The 18,152-nt window shown below is 32.0% G+C and overlaps 1 protein-coding gene across 1 annotated transcript; it reads left to right on the plus strand.

Annotated features, from left to right (window-relative positions):
• The first annotated feature begins 3,704 nt into the window (after positions 1-3,704).
• On the plus strand, positions 3,705-16,518 carry LOC104906879 (stem-specific protein TSJT1). The gene is made up of 5 exons (XM_010695712.4): positions 3,705-3,997; positions 11,405-11,645; positions 11,997-12,117; positions 13,887-13,996; positions 16,112-16,518. Exons 1-5 carry the CDS (start codon positions 3,795-3,797, stop codon positions 16,145-16,147), a joined length of 711 nt encoding a protein of 236 aa, XP_010694014.1. The 5' UTR covers positions 3,705-3,794; the 3' UTR covers positions 16,148-16,518.
• The last annotated feature ends 1,634 nt before the right edge of the window (positions 16,519-18,152 follow it).

Consider the following 18,152-nt stretch of genomic DNA (forward strand, 5'->3'; position numbering starts at 1 on the left):
CTGAAAACTGAAAACGGGGTAACTTTTACCACGTTTATGGTAACTTTATATATTTTAGGGGTAATCTTTGCCTGTTTTAGGGTAACTTCATTATATTAAGGATAACTTTATATATTTCAAGGGCAACTTTATATATGATAAGGGATAACTTTTAGTACGTTTAGGATAACTTTATTATGTTACAATTAATTTTCATCTTTTTAGGGTAACTTTGAGTATTATAAGGATAACTTTGAGTATTATAAGGGTAACTTTAACTAATTGTATTATTAAACACGCCATTATTGATACACATAACAAAGTGAATACATACGAAAACAAGAATATAATAAAACAACCCACTTTAAGTACTCATCAAAAGACAAAGAATTAACAAATGAAATTATAATTGATCTTCCATATCTGAAAATCATGTTGTTAATTCTTGATAATACTCTTCAAGCTGTTCTATCAGAGTATCAGTATCTATTGACGGCCACAAATTGTAAAACCCTAATTCAAATCCTAGATCGATGATGGCCAAATTGTCACCTAATTTTGCACCAACCGCATACTAAATACGCGAAATCAAACCCGATTAACGAATCATCGAATTCACGCACCAACAAGATAATTGACAAACAATAATACAGATCCAATTGATGTACCGGTTTAAAAGCTTCTCATATTGGGAACACGCCATCCACTCTTTGCTTTCCTTTTTTTTAATAGAGGAGAGAGAAAAAGAGTTTTTTTTTAATAGAGGAAGGTGAAATGAGAAAAAAGAGTTGAGACTGAGATGATGACAAAACAATGGTGAAATCCAGTTGAAGAAGAGTGGGGAGGAGAGAGGAGCAGGTGAGGAGAGAGAGTGAGAAACTCGGTGAAACTATGAAAGAAGGGAGGAAAGAGAAAATAGTGATTTTTACCCAAAAAACTGCAACATCAATGTTGGCCACGCGATAAAAAATCAACGGTGTGGATCTTTTGTTTTCAGTTTTCAGCCTAAGAGTGGTTTTCACAAGATCCTATTCCTATATATATATATATATATATATATATATATATATATATATATATATATATATATATATATATATATATATATATATATTCATCAATCTCTTACCTTCCTTCAAAGTTCAAATTAATGGAATGGAATGGAATCGAATCAAAGGCATGAAAAGGCTTACCACCTATCTTAATTATTTCATCCTTTTCATTTCCCCCTACAATTGAACTAAGTAGGGGCTAAATCCATTACACTAAATAAATAAAAATCTTCTATTACATGAGTTCTTTGTTTATATCTTTATTTTTCCTCTTCACATGAGTTCATTTAAATTAATGTCATATGTTGCAACTAATATGTAGCACAATAAGTATTATCCAAGTAAAATATCCCTTAGAAACCCATGTAAAAGAAATAAATAATATCCACGTAAAAATGTTACTTCCTTGCATTGGTCAGAGGGGTCTCAGACACATGAGCAGAGTGAGCGACTGCTTAGGGTCCCCAATTTTAAGGGGCCCCACCTAAATTTTATTTCCTTACTTCTTATGTTCTTTGAATTTAGATGGAAAATACATTTTTTAATCCAAAATTTTTGTCGTTAAGTTAATACTTGTTTTAATTCTAGTTTTATCCTTGGTATGTCTTTACTATATATTCTTCGGTTTTTTCACCAAATACCCCCACAAATTGAAAAATTCACCATATACCCTCAATACTTCAGATATTCACCATATACCATTGAGATTTCGAAAACGTTCACCAGATGTCCTTTTGACTAAATTTCGTTAACTCACCGTTAGCTTTATTTACCATTTGTCATTATTAACCCTAAACCATAACCCTAATCTACCCTAATCTAACTCTATCGTTAATTCTAATCTAACCTCATAATCTAAACCCTAACCCACACCCTTCCCCCTCCCCTCCACCGGTCCCCCTCACCCTCCACCAGGCCCCACCCCCTCCCATTCCCCTCCACCGGTCCCCCTCCACCACCCCCAGCCCTCCCCCCGTCCGCCGGCGCAGCACCAATCCCACGAGTTTTCGTGGCCGAATTTGAGTCTCCCTTTCGAATTCGAGTCCCCAACCGCCGAAAAGCACACACGAAGCACGAGTTTTCGCGGCCGAATTCGAGTCCCCAACCACCGGAAATTGACGAATTTTTGCAGCCCCCCCTTCGAATTACCCCCTCCTCGAATATTTGCAACTCAAGCGAGATCTGAGGAGCTTGAGACACGCGAGGACGAGTGAGATGCGCAAATTTTCAAAGGGATGGTGGAGGGGAGGGGATTAACAGCGAAATTCGAAAGGGATGGGTGGGGGGTTGCGACGGTTGGAGAGGGGGTGGGGGCTGTGGCGGTAGGAGAGGGGTGGGGGGATGCGCTGGGTTAGAGGGGATGGGGTGGGGGAAGGGTGGGGGCTGGACTGGCCTGGGGTGGAGGGGAGGAGGTGGGGGGTTAGAGTAAGGTTAGGGATTAAAGATTAGGGTTAGATTTTAGTATTAGGGTTTAATTGTGGCAAAATCATAAATAATGTGAACGATGAGTTAACGACAGTTACGAAAAGGGCAATTTGGTGAACGTTTTCAAAAAAGTCAGGGGTATATGGTGAATATCTGAAACATTGAGGGTATATGATGAATTTTCTAATTTATCGCAGGTATTTGGTGAAAAAACCCATTATTCTTTTAAATCTAAATAGTCTTCTTGTTAAAAATGAAAATAACATTTAAGTATTTAACAAAGTTAATTCATTTTCAATCGTTTTAAATAGAAAAATTAAATTAGTTATTAATAATACGAGATTAAAGATACGTTCTATATCCCTATAGGGTCCATATTTAATTTTCATGGCTTAGGACCCCTAAATTGTTTGATACGTCTTTTTTTACATGTTATACTTTGACAATTACACTATTCACAGATTTTTACTGAAATAAAAATATAGTCATATGAGATCTTATTAGATTCATCTTAATATGTATTCTTTTAATATGTACTTTTATAATTTTTACAAATACAAAATTAGAGATATATGTTCTCAAAATTTTGTATCGACACACGTAAAAGGTGATGGAAGTGTAACATGAAAAAAAAGGAAGTACATGTATTTCTAAATACATCCAATTACATTGAATTTTTTTTTTTCCCGCTATTCAAAGGTTAACTTTGACCATATTTTAATGTAAATGTATAAATATAAATGCTATCACGTAATATTTTGTTGGATTAATTTCCAACTTTTTAAAAAATTTACTTTAATATAAGAATATTAACGGTTGCTTTCAAAAAAAAAAAAAAAGAATATTAACAGTTAAAGTAGTACATAAAACTTGTGTAATCGTCAACCTCATGCATGTATTAAGGGAAAAAAAAAAAGTAACAAAAACTTATTTAAATAAGCATGGGGCCTGTAAAAACACTAGCGGAGACATGGTTTTCAGCTCCCTTGTTCCGGGACCCACTACACGTGAACTATCTTCCTTCTTAGACCATAATTTTTCACATCAAAGCCAAAAATAAATTATAATTATAACTATAATTTCTAATTAGTTGTCGTAAAGCTAGAGTAGAATTAATTCTCACCCAAAAGAAAATAGAGAATAAGAAATACTCTTTAGTCTTTGCTCAAAATAAGTAATCTTTCTTAGTCACTCTTTTAAATGACATTAATACCCTTCACCTTTCGTTATAAAATGCCAATACCATGATCATTGCAATTTCTATGTCCTTTCTCTGAACTTCAATTCCAAACTTGCAGAGAAAGATACACTAAAGGAAAAACAAAAGTAAAAGAGGGGATGTTGGGAGTGTTCAGTAGCTCAGTGGTGTCACCACCAGAGGAGCTGGTGGCTGCTGGAAGTCGGACTCCGTCGCCAAAGACGAAGGCGACGGAGCTCGTCAGCCGCTTCATGGCTGGAAATACGTGCGCTTTTTCCGCGCAGGTTGGGGATGACGCTCAATTAGCGTTTTGTCATCAAGGGGAATCTCTTCTCCGGCCTAGGTATATGTTACTATATATTTTATCGTTTTCTATTTATTTTATAAATTTGGCGGTTTGTTTGATGATGATTGTTGATCCTATATCAATTCTACGAGCATGATGTACTAAAGTTATTTGATTTTGTTCATTTAGAATTCTCACTATCTTATTTGAAGGTATCAAATGAGAAAAAAATAGCTTTGTATATATATATATATACAATTACGGCTTATTTGGTAGTCGTTAATAAATTGTAGTAATGGAAATGAGTTTCAAGTCTAATTTTATTAGGGAAGCACCCTTAAAATCTTAATGGGGAGGCATTTTTTTCTACATGAACAAGCAATCTCACCCCTAAACTTATGTTTTTATCTCCAAGGAGAAGCAATTTTCATTACCACTCATTACTACCTACAAGGTGGTATTGGATGGGAATACAAATTCAAGAAAGAAAGTGAACACTTTAGGATATATTAACATTACCATGAGAATGGACAATGATATTTTTTTACAAATTTACACACAAATTCATTCCCATTACAATCATTTATGACTAACTACCAAACGGGCCGTTAAAGATATGATGAATGCATTGTTGATCCTAATGCATATCTCCTCCAAGTTTCTTAGTTCTATTGTTAGTTTGCATAAGTTGAAAAATCTGATAAGATCCCATAGACTAATATTATTCTTATTTCTTACATACATATTCCCTTCATCTACAAATAATTATTACACACTTTGATGGAGAACCAATACGATTTTTAAAAAACATGAGAGAAGTACAACAAAAACATGGATTTGAGAAAGTAAAAGCCGTTAAAATATGGATTTTTTAACTGTAATAATATAAATTTTTGTCCGTTCTCTCGCAATAATACAAACTTTTAATTATTTTTAAATAATAGAAATGTTTGCCAAAATTCCTCCAATAGGATAATGTGACTTTTGACATATAAAAGAAAATTTTTAAAAAAACCCAAAAATCTCCTTCTCTATCCTCTCCTCACCCTACCAACTGAAACCCCACCACGAAACCACTGGACTCTCTCCCCTCCTCCCCCACCCCAACCACCGGCAACACCATGTCTCTCCTCCCCCACCTCAGAAAACACCATTGATCCCCTCCCCTACCCCGAAAACAGCACGTCTCTCTTCCCCCGCTCCCGAAAACCACTCCCACCACTCCTTCACCCCCGAAAACCACCCCCTCCACTCCTTCATCTCGGAAAACCACCAAACCCAACCACCTTACCCCCGAAAACCATCAATCCCTGTCTCGAAAACCACTCCCTCACCCCCGAGAAAGTAGAACTAGAGCAATCAAGGAAGAAGAAGTAAGTGTATGTCACATAAGCAATTTTCCGTGCACCAACAAGTGACTAACCGGTCATGCCCTACTGGAGAAATTTTGGACAAAAGTTTGTATTATTTAAAAATAATCAAAAATTTGTATTATTGCGAGAAAACGGACAAAAGTTTGTATTGTTCTAGTTAAAAAATCCTTAAAATATTAGTGGAGAGAGAAAAATATAAGGTAAAAAAGTTCGTTCTATTGGACGGATTTATAGAATGGAGGGTAAAACGTATGAGATATGAAAATGTTAAAGTTGATATGACTTGTTACCATAATGATAAAGTCGAAGTATAATAATCGAATATGCATGGTCAAAAAAGAAAGCGTAATAATTATTTGTAATAGAGGTAGTAAAATACAAGTTGGTCAAAGTAGTGCAAAAATTACGGGTGTTACTCAAGTTTCGAGTCCGGATCCTCTAGAGTTTTAGTGAAACTCTACAAGGTAGAGTTGTATCTGAGCCATACATTTTAAAATCAAAGGCTTATATTGGTGGAATGGAAAGATTTAGGGGTGGATTTCGATGAGATAAAATAGGGGGGATTTTGGAAAGAGAATATATGAGCCATTGATTTTTTATTTAATGGTTGATATTGCTCAAACTCTACTTTGTAGAGTTATTTTACAACTCTAGAGGATCCAAACACTCAAGTTTCATTCTCTTTACTTGACATCAAGTTTGAAATAGCAAAAAAAATTTCTACTACATATACATCACTATAAAAACAAGAGGGGATCACTATTTTTTTTACTTCACTCCTTTAATTACATAACTTTGCTGCGGTGTCTACTTTCTAGGTTTTATATTTTTGCCATACTTTCTATGATAGTTATTAAAACTTGTCTCAACTTATTGAATTTTAGAATATATTTTTGTAATTTATCGGTGCTTATGTAATTTAAATTTTCCTAAGAACTTATTATTAAAAGGTGAAGAGATTCACTAATGAAAATTAATATATACATTTTAATTTTAGTAAGGATCATCGTTATTTTGCCATAAGGAGAAACATAATTATATGAAATTTAAATTCATATCAATATCTTTGTAATATTTATGCGTGTGTATATATATATATAAATACACATACGTATATTTTAAAAAAAGTAAACGTGAACATCATTATATTTATAAATTAAAGGATAGGTGTTAGCTCAAGTGGGTAGAGCGCTCCCCCTTGGCTTTTGAGGTCAGAGGTTCGGTCATTACCTGTAGCATTATGATGGGGTATTTCCTTAACATGCTATGCATTTCTTACTAGCCAATATATTGGTGTTTCCAACAAGCTAGTAACGTTGTTGGGGTTAATTCTTGGACTGAGTTAATTTTCTAATAAAAAAAAAAGAAAATTTATAAATTAAAAAGAAGTAGACATCTTAACAAGAAGAAGAGCATATATTACTAGTTTGATTGATATAAAGGTTGACATGGTAGCATCACCTAATATTTGTCAGTTGTCACTTCACACTATCATCCAATCTTCCTATGAACAACTCTAAATATAAGCTTGGATCCGCATTTCATTGTTAAAGGAACATTTTTGACAATTTGCACAAAAAGATAAAAAACAGATGCTGAAGTTTGGTATCAATTTATACCAAAGTTCAGTAAAACAGATACCAATAAACTCTTATTTTGGTATCTAGCAAATTCACTTTGGTATCAATTTTGAATTTTGCCATCAATAAACTTACTTTGGCATTAATTATACTTATTTTAATATCAATTTTGAACTTTGTTATTACTATTCACTAATACTTCTGGTTAGAGATGATCATTTTGGCCCGGCCCGACCCATTTTTGGGTAGATTTTTTCGGCCCGCGGCGGGCCCGACTTGAATTTTTTTGCCTTTAGGTAAGTCAAAAACGACTTTTTAGTCTATTTTTTTGGCCCGGTCCGTTTTTGACCCACAAAAGCCCGCTAATTTAGGCCCGAAATAGCAGGCTTTGGGTCACAAAAATTCGGTCTGAATTTAGGCCCGACCCGGCCAATGAGAATTTTTTTTTACCGCGGCTCTGCTTACTTCTGGTGCAATAACTCTTACTTTGATATATGTGAGACTATTTTGGCTAGAGTTTCTCTAAGACTCTAATTATATTACCATGATTTGGCTCATGTCAAGAGTAAAATTGTCATAGCGACTTATTTCTTGTAAGTTTGCAAGTAAAAGTACTGGAGGAAGTATATAGTTTGCCAATGAGAAAATCTGTACACTTTTTCGTGAATACTTGTTTACATCTTCCTTACCACTAAGGAGAGAAGCACTGTGGAGCTTTGGATTTTATGAATCTAGTAGTTGCAGTATCGCTTTTCATCAGTGATGTTATTTCTTCTTATAAATTGATTATTATATGTAGTCTAAAATTAGAAAATTATGAACAGAAATTAAAAGAGGAGACAACAAGAAGATATAATATGCGCTACCAAACAAAATAAAATAAATCTGCCCCTCATGATTATATGATATAGAATTCAAAAGATAAGTTTGAAATTTAAAATGTTAAAAATGACTTTGACGGATTATTTATATAAGACATCATAATAAAGATGATAAAGAACTTAAAAAGTGATATCTCTAAAAGATAAAACAGAAATTGAAAAATGACATTGACTTGAACCAAATTTGTGAAGCATTGTTTGTCACCTTTAGAGTTTCCACTAATCACAAGCACAAATTTGTTTGGCCAGTTGGCCTTGATTTAACGGCCATGTTTTAGTATCGTTTGATGCATGATTTAATTTTTAGGGTCCCAACATATCACTGCCAGTCTGCCACTAGTTTTCCCACTTTATCCACTACGCATGTAAGCTACGTGTCAAAATAAAAATGCAATCATGAGATATTTTCTACTTAGGGGTCGTTTGGTTGAAATTGGGAAGTATTCTTCCCTTGCTCATTTTCTAAAAAGTATATTTTTTTTGTTTGGTTGAAGATGGGAAATTATATTTTCCATGGGAATTTCCACTTACCTAGAGGGGCCTAGGTAAGTTATTTCCTCCATTTATGGGAAATAGAACTTTCTAGGAAGTTCTTCCCATGTTTTTGCCAACCAAACAACAACTCATATACCTACTTCCTACGAATTTTAATTTTCCATGTATTTGAAGGTTAACCAAACAAGCTCTTATAATTGATCAACCTGTATTTTGGTTATGGATGACGTTGGAATTCAGTTATAATTATCAAATATTTTATTATTTATAAATTTTGATAATTGATTTTATTAGATTTTTATATTTTTCTGTTTGGTGAGAATTGGAAAATGAACGTTATTATATAATAAGTTTTTTTTCTAAAACATAAAAGAAATTAGGGATAATGAATGAAATTCAGATAAGAAAATGTTGAAACCTTAATAAAAGTGTTAGAGATTTTAAAAAATTTCTATGTTTTTGTAATTATATATAATTACAGAACGACATGTTTGGCAAAACTAGCGGTTTTAATAGATGTTAGCGGTTGCAGTAACTGTAGATGTTGGGGCGTAGCTGCTAGCTGTCTACTAGTAGTTGTCAGCGATCAAATTAGTTGTTTAATTAGAAGTGTTTGGCAAAAGTAGCTGTTGAAATTGTAAAAGACAATAAATGATATTTATTCTAATATGAAATGAACTACAACAATTTCATATTCAATAGTTTAATTCAAGATTTATTTTTTCAAATAAGCTATACAAAAAGGAGTATACGACTTTTTAGCTGCTCAATGAAATGTATAGATCTAAGAAAAATTCAACCCTCGAAAACGTATATTACCAATTAATTTTACTAAAATACTTGTAAAATATCTTATCTTTGAAATAAATATCTAATTGCAACTCTGCTATTGTTAAATAAACATTGAATTGCCATAAAATAATTAATAAACAGTAAATTTATGGTTGAACTCTCACATTCCATTTTAAAGATTATGTGTTTGATTGCTAGTAATTATATATTATTAATATTTTAAAATGAGATTATAAACATGTATATTAAAAGACGGAGAAGATTGCCTCATTCTTTTGATAACATGCAAACGGTGAACGTTGGTTGACATTCTTAAGCATTTCCTTGCTTCCCACTACTTTTTTTAATACTCCTATACATTATATTAGGAATTAGTCTTACCAAAATTTATATTCAAAGAACATAGGATTTGTTTTCTAAAATAAATAAAAAAAATTGGAAATCAAAATTCATGCTAGTAAGACAACAAACTCAACATCAAAGTTAGAGTATTGAAATTTCTTCGCCGAAAATTGAGTCAAAATACTTCTCCTAGGAATAGAGTTGTACAAAGATCAGGAATCGGACAGGAATTTGGATCAGATTAGATTAGACTGGAGATTCCGGTTCGGTCTTCGGTCCAAAAAAACCTGATTCAGGGTTTTCGATCCGGTCCGTTCCAAACTCATAACATTTCGGTCTGGACCGGTTAGACCGTAATTTTTATTATTTTACTAAAAAAAGTTTATATGTTAAAAAAAAGTTTAAAAAGGTAGAAACTTAAAAACCTACTATTTATGACTTTAGGATCATTGTTATTAAAATTATTAATTTTTAATGTATTTAGTTTATAAATATATATTTAAATTAAAAAAAAAATATTTTCCAAAAATATAAATTCCAGTCCAATAGGTCCAAAATCGAATCAGTCTGGAAAAATTTCCCGTCCCGTCCAAAAAAATACCAAAATTTGGTCCGGTCAGTTCCGGACACCCTTATCTAGAAATACATTAAAAAAATCTAAACAAAAAAAATTGAGCTAGGACATCCTCATTCAACTCATCTGCAAGTTCATTTGTAGATATTATGCAATCACCTTTTATGACTCCTAGTTAAAACCTACAAAATATTTCCCATAAAAAAAAAACCTAGAAAATAAATAAGCAAAAAAGAATATTAGTATATAGTAGCATGCTTCTTTGAAAAATTAAAAGGCATATGAAATGAACTTACCTAACATTTAAGAGTAGTGGTTTTTGAAAATTGACATCTTGATGATTCAGACCTCTTATTTTCGACATAAAACATTTGAAATGAAATGAATTGAACTTATTGCAATTAAACTGAATTGAATTACACTTTCTGAACTGAAATGATAATTGGAGCTGAACTGAATTGTTGCAATTGAATTGAACTGGACTGAACTGAACCGATTGTAACTTAACTGAACGGAATTGAATTGAACTAAACTGAAAATAAGGTAAGGAGAATATGCCCTCACTCCTATAATATTTGCCAATTTATAAGGCATATTATAAAGGGACTAAAAGCATTATTCAAGTAAGGTCAATAAATATAACAAAATATTATATATATATATTTTATCCTTATTTTCTCCTCTCGTTAGCTTTTGCCTATGTTAATTTAGAAAATTTAGTTCAAGACATTTCAAACCATATGGTGGCTCATCAATATATATAAACCACCCGCATTTTGGCTATATTTTCAAACATTTGTTTGCGAAATGCAACCTTTTAAAGTGGCCACTTTGTTTATTACAGCTTCTTTATTTCATTTTCTTCAATTATAGTCCTTTCATTTGATTCTCTTCAATTGCAGCCTCAAATAAAATAATCCAATCACTGTTAAGTTGAAGCCCAAATTCAATCTATCTTCACATTTTTTACCTAAGCTAAATTAAAAGTGTTTGGTTTATTTGAGGCTGTATTTGAAGAGATTGAAATGAAAGAACGACAATTAATAAAATGAACACTTTAAAAGACAACATTTGCCAAAAAAATCTTATTATTTTCAATGTGGCAATTTTAGTTCACACTTGAAAGTTGAAACTCCCAAGACACACCAATCATAACTTAGAAGAGGTGAATACTTATATAACAATTTTTACAATTATGCTTTAGTAAAAAAGTATATTACATACCCATTTACAATGGTGAATAGCTATTTAAATTGAATATTCAGTCATGGTGATCATAAGAAAGTATATTACATGAAGCTACGTTACAACTTGCTTTCTGTTAATTTATAATTCAATAATGATGGTGATCCTAGTTTACTGTATCTTGCCTTAGCCTTACTACCCATAAAACTTAATTACTTAATGGATGCATATACAAATGACAGATCATTTGCTGCAAAAGATGAGATATTCTGCTTGTTTGAAGGAGCACTTCACAACCTGGGTAGTCTAAACCAACATTATGGATTGGCAAAGACGGCCAATGAATCAGTTTTAGTCATCGAAGCTTACAAGGCACTTCGTGATCGAGCACCACATCCAACAAACCACGTTATCAGCCACCTCGACGGAGATTTCTCCTTCATTGTTTTTGACAAGTCTACTTCTACCTTATTTGTGGCATCGGTAGGTATTCGGTGATTATTAAATAATCCGTTTCTACAAATGTTTGCTTTATTTATTGTTTAACAGTCTTCAACACACATGTTTGATCACTAGTATCATTCATTCGGTTTTAAGTGAAAAATATTAAAAGTTGATATTTTGAAAATACATACAGATAATATTTAGGATGAAAATTTAATAAGTTGAAATTAAATAATTACTTGCATCTTAAATAAATCTCATATTTATAACTGTGATTTGAATTATTAATATACAACAACTAGATTCGAAGAAACATTGTATATTTGTATAATTTGTGGATCTGAAAATTATGTGAAAATAACAAATTGATTTCCATATTTTTTGTGGCAGGATCAATTTGGCAAAGTCCCACTATACTGGGGAATCACCAGTGATGGATATGTCGCCTTCGCTGACGATGCAAACTTGCTTAAAGGTTCTTGTGGCAAGTCTCTTGCCTCTTTCCCACAAGGTAGGTTTGATGCTTGAGTATGACTAATAATAATTCAGACTGTGATGTGTACTAACCACCCCAACTATTGACTTTGATAATGGAGCATTTATGAGATTGATCGAGGGGATAACTGGATAACAAAATTACTCCCTAGCTATATAGCTAAATACTTTACCCATCTTTATTTTTGCGCATTCGTCAAATCCATCATTTCTTTGACATTAACTATCTTTTATCGTATTTCTAATAAATAATAAAGATTGAATATTAATAAGATAGACGAATCAAATAAGACCTCACATGAGAATATATTTTTCTTATATATTCAGAAAAATTTAGAAAATTCTCTCTAATTATGAATAATGTCAAGATATATCTAGTGGAATAAATAAAAAAACAAAAAAAAAAAGTAAAATATAATAAAAAATTATAGTAATGATTATCCGCTTATTTTGATTAGGCTAATAATAATTTTATAAGTTTAACTAAGGGAAACGCAATAAGCTAAAAGTAGGATTACTGACATTCAATTTATAATTAAATTAATTTGTCAATAATTTAAGACAAGTTCGGATAAATAAAAGTTCAAACAAAAATTAATAAGAGATAAAACTGAGTAATTTTTTTTGTCATGTTAAAATTGTATTTATTTCATTTTAATACGTATTCATTAGTTTTGACTTTCATACTAGATGTTGTATGACTTTGATTCAATACATTAATTTTAGTTTAAAAAAAAAATAAAAACGAATAAGAACAATAAGTTTAATTTGATAATAGGAGTTCAAGTACCAAGAAAAAAGGGAAAAGCTCTAGTCCTTTTGCCTACTTGTAAGTTGTATGTTTCTCACAGCTGAGCACGTCATCAATCATACATTCCAGCGTAGAGGAATACATATATACTTCCTCTGTTTCTTTTTACTTGCAACAGTTTGACTTTTACGCTTGCCAATGCATAATTTCAACCATCAATAACTTTAATTACCGATAAATAAAAATTATAAAAAATATATATTCGGAAAATATACATTCAGACGAATCTAACAAGATCCCACATGAATCTGTATTTCCTTAACAATAAATCACCATACATAAACTAAGTAGAGTTGGTGAATAGTGTAAAAGTCAAACCGTTGCAAGTAAAAAGAAACGGAGGAAGTATACACTAAACATATATGAGAAACTCGATTTTCTTCGGCATAAGAGTCAAAATTTAAACATTAGACATACAAAATATAATTGTTTTTAGTTGCAAAATCTGATTGGTTTAGTTTCTGTCACTTAAGTCTCTCACCATTCTTTTTGTTTTTTTTTTTCTTTTCAAAGTTAAATTCTATGAACAAAATAGAAATTTTATTGAATTTATTTATGATTTCTAATATTATAATTTTTTAGTTGATTTTTGAATTAAGTACAGTACTTCATAAATTGTAAAGAAAGTGGGTACTTTGATTTCAAGTCAATTTTTTCATAAGTTGTAGTTTGTTAGTGAATTTTTAAGTTTTTATAAAGTTTCTTGATCATTTTAGTGATTTGCATAACGTAAATTATGCAATTTTATGATTTTAGTTAACTTGTGAGTTATTGTTATAATTATATTTTTGGTATTTTTGTTTGAAGCCTCTGAATTTGTAATTTAAAATGGGAAGTGGGGCAAAATAGATTTTTTCAAAAAAGACACCATTGCTCCCCTTCCCTTATATAATAGAGATATAATTGGATTAATCACTTTTTATCGCGGAAATTAGTATAATTTTGTCCTTAAGAACCTGGCAATTGTTTTGCAGGGTGTTTCTTCTCAACTGCCATAGGAGAACTAAGGAGCTATGAGAATCCTAAGAACAAGATAACTGCTATTCCTGCCACTGATGAGGAGATGTGGGGTGCTACATTCCAGGTAACTTCTTGTCTTCTTGATCAGATCCATCAGTTAAAGATTGAAAAAGTCTTAAAGAGTTTCAAGTAAAGTAACGAATCTAGAGGATCCGGACTCGTAACGAATGGAGTTCAAAGTTACCCATTATATTCTATGTTAGGTACTAGGAGCTTTCCTTGGTATTTGTTGTCTAATTGTTTGGCAAACAGTCTTATTCTCAAAACTTTCGACAAATAGATTGAAAGCATAAATATGTTATGCAACTTTTTTTTTTTCGAATAAGGATTCATTCATTCTCAAATTTCTGGTTTCATATATCCTCAAATCTAAAAGCACTAAAGATCTTCCGTGTTTGGAATTGACACTACAAGAGAATAACTTTTTCAAACAAAGTAATTTGTAGATTACACTGTACCTGAGATATTCCTTCTGTATTTTTTTTTACTTTATATAGTTGGAGTCTACATACTATTCATAAATAGAGAGAATCATCTAAATTCTTTTCAATATATAAGAAAAAAAGTCATATAGAGTCTTATTTGACTTGTTTCAATGAATATTTTATTATATTCAAATGTTATAATTTTTGTTAAAGATACTAAAATGTCAAAGAAGTGCATTGACAAACGCGCACAAAAAAGTAGGTGATGTAAATAATTATACTATACATATATTTCCATTTAGTTTTTTTTTATTAGTTTACCCACTCATTTAAGCACAGTTTTAGAAATGGGTACATGGGTCATAGAAGGAAAAAAGAATATTAAGTATTGAAGTATAGTATTGAAATTAATGTCGTGGGCCAAGAAAAGTAAACTCAGAAAATAAACATGGTAATAAACAATTAATTTCAAAAACAAAATGAAAAGTGAGTAAACTAATAAAAACCAAAAAGAGTATCAAATTAGATGCCGAAAACATAAATGTCTGGTTTTGTCGTTGATTTTGGATCACATTTGGTATCTAAATTAAATACATGGATGTATTATTCTTGTTTAACTAGGGCCATGAATAAAAGTTAATTTTATTACTAGATTTTGAGTTTATTAGTTGATTAACTTCTAAGAAAATAACCTTACTTTTAATATAACTTAAACTAGTTTACTTTTTTGTAAAGGTAAAAGAATTTACTTTATTTGTAAAAGTAAAAGAATTTATATTTGATATAGCTTCTTACTCATACTAAGTGCATGATGTTTCAGGTCTTTTCATCCTCGATTTTAGATCAATGTCTTATACTTGTATATATTTCAAAGAAATTTTGATTTTAATAATGCAACCTTTTAGTCAATCACAACGAATAAGTTAACCTTTTAATTATTATTCCTGAATAATGTAACTTTTAACAAAAAATTCTTTAAATGAGTCAAAACTTGATGCAACTTATTCAACAGGTAAAAGGAAACACGTGTGAACTATTAATTGATTCTTAAATTAAAATTCAAACTGGCAAAAAAAACCTTCCTCCTTGGCAGTGGCTGCCACAATGCTCTCCTCTTCCCACCTTCACCTCCTCCACAACCCTCACTATCACCACTTTCTTCTCTCTCTTTCACCGAAACTCACCCACCTCCTCGTTCCATGAAACACCACAAGAAAAACGAATCACCCTCACGAAACCACCCCATCATCATCACCAACAGCACCATCCCACAAAACACGAAGCATCCCACGAAACGCGAAACACCATATCAAACGCACCAGCGCACGAACTCTGAGATGGGTTTTGATTCAGGGTTGAGTGGGGTTTCAGTGATTTCAGGGTTGAGTGGGTGAGTTTAGGTGGTTTCAGGATGGGGTGAGTGGGTTTTGGTGGTTTTTGGGTGAGTGGGTTCCGCTGGTTTTAGGAATTGGGTGGATTTTGGTGGTTTGGGTGGGTTTTGGTGGTTTGGTTGGGTAGGTGAGTGGTTAAAAGTGTTGAGGACCGGTGAAAGTGTAAAAAGAAAATTAAATTACCAATTGTTCAAGTGACCGGTCATTTAGCATACTCCAAAGGTTGCATTGTTCAGGAATAACTAAAATGTTAGCTTATTCATTACGAAAGACAAAAAATTGCATTACTAAAATCGAATAATCCTATTTTAAATCGCTAGATAACCTTTTTTTAATGGATGATTGAAATGCATGATGTTTTAGGTGGAAGGGCCAGTCGTTTTAGCAGCCACAAAGTAGGTTGTGATTCCATTTAAGACAGTCCTTCATAATCACATCAATCAATGTATCGTCAAAGATTTGTATCGACAATGTGTGAAGGATATATTCGCAGGGATGCCATGTACATAGTTATGATCAGAGTGGATCAAAGTTTATTTGAGTTGTAATATGTGGTATTCATGTTTACTCCATCATATTGCTTTTCTGTCTAGGGTAGCACTTTCCTCTTTGTTTTTTTTTTCTGGGTTTAGAGCAGTACTTGGTAAGATTAAATCATCGGTGTCCCATGCTTCGCTGTACACTATTCCTTAATTACTGTGGATAGCTTCTTCTACTGTACTACTACCTGTGATTCTAATAAATTTGGAAATAAAATTTGGTTGCCATCACATTTCTTTTGTCTTCCTATGATGTCAAGTAGTTTCTTGTAGTATTTTGTTTGTCCCAGTTTTCTTTTGTCTTCATATGATGTTAAGTAGTTTCTTGTAGTATCTTGTTTGTCCCAATTTTCTTTTTAGAATATTTTTAAATGGAATTAGCAGGTAACCAACCTGTTGTAGCAGGCTGCCCTATCACGTGATCTCATCAAATAAGCACATGACTTTTGCAAATCGTTCTAGTTTATTTAATAACTCATACTCTTCATTCTCTTATCTACTTTGCTATCTTCTCTTTTCTCCTTTGCCTACTGATGGTCATCGAATCTTCTACACTCTTATTATTCCCAATAATTTTCTAATTTCTAAAAGCAAAAATAAGAAATTCCAAACAAAATGAATTAATTTCTCACATTGAATCAAACTTTGGAAAACAACCTCATGAAACAGTAGCCCAAAATGCAATTGAACTCACGCAACCACAATTGAAATAATTACAAAGAATGATATAAATTGATCGCAAATTAGAAACTTCAAATCCTAGGTCAAAAATTTCAAAAGTGTGCATATATGGTTAATTGCGGCGGAAGATTGTGACAACCTTAACTTGATCGGAAACAGCCAGTTGTAGGCATATTTTTACTCCCTACGCGGGATGATCGCGGTTTTAACTACATCACTGTAAAGGTTTACTTTTGAAATTTCTTTTGAAAATGAAGTCCTCAACAAGTAAGTGAAGACTCATAAAACTAATTAGAGTTTTAGAAACGGTAAGGACATCTTCGAGACTTGTTCAATGTAGATTTTCGTGTCACGAGTAGTTCATAATTGGTCATTGAACCAAAAATTGAGTGTACGAATATGATCAGAAGTCAAATTCACCTATTGTTGGCCTCTACTTTAATAAAGCAACTCGATAAGAACCCATACCTAGAGCTAACATCATATAACCCAACTGAGACATTATTGTAGAATAAGCTACACTTCTCTTAATGTCTTTTTTTAGCAAGAGCTAAGGTCGCTCCGAACAATACTGTTATTATACCTATAAAAGATATTACATAAATTATGTAAGGTATAACTATGAAAAGAGGAAGTAGTCGAGTAACTAGAAAAATACCCGCTAACGGTTCATGTCTAGCTTTATGTAAATGAAAAACCACACAATTGATTTCGAAATCCTAAAAAGATTAATCTAGATCGATTCATTAAACAGAAAAAAGACTAATTTAGTGACATGTTTCTTAAGCAATGAAATTACTGGTATCCTTAATAAATTGTCCATATTAGGATGATTATGCATTAGATAATTTATTTATGTCTTGTAATTAGCAATAATAAGCACGTGCAGTAATGAAAGCAATAAACATTTAAGCGTGCGCATTTATATAATAAAAAAAAAATCGAGGGCTAGAATATATAAAAGAGCATGAATTATTTGAGAATCTACATCATGAAAAGCATATTGTTACTAGAATAAGATCTCAATTGGAATTGACCTTCAAGATTTATACCTTTGTCGCCTTAGTCTTGGATAACGATCAGCCATAGGAGTAATCTTGAAACTTGAATCGAGATTGAATGAAAATTAAAGTGTCTTTATATGTGTTTGAAGGGTAATGTATAGTGATTTCGTAATGTGGAGG

This window comes from Beta vulgaris, chromosome 3, assembly GCF_026745355.1.
Source record: "Beta vulgaris subsp. vulgaris cultivar EL10 chromosome 3, EL10.2, whole genome shotgun sequence".
NCBI lineage: Eukaryota > Viridiplantae > Streptophyta > Magnoliopsida > Caryophyllales > Amaranthaceae > Beta > Beta vulgaris.

Bases quoted from the DNA above. Each gene is read 5' to 3' on its own strand.
- LOC104906879 (XM_010695712.4), top strand. From the start codon at position 3,795: ATGTTGGGAGTGTTCAGTAGCTCAGTGGTGTCACCACCAGAGGAGCTG. The intron at 11,646-11,996 runs GTAGGTATTCGG...TTTTTGTGGCAG, and splicing joins CTACCTTATTTGTGGCATCG to GATCAATTTGGCAAAGTCCC. The intron at 12,118-13,886 runs GTAGGTTTGATG...ATTGTTTTGCAG, and splicing joins TCTTGCCTCTTTCCCACAAG to GGTGTTTCTTCTCAACTGCC.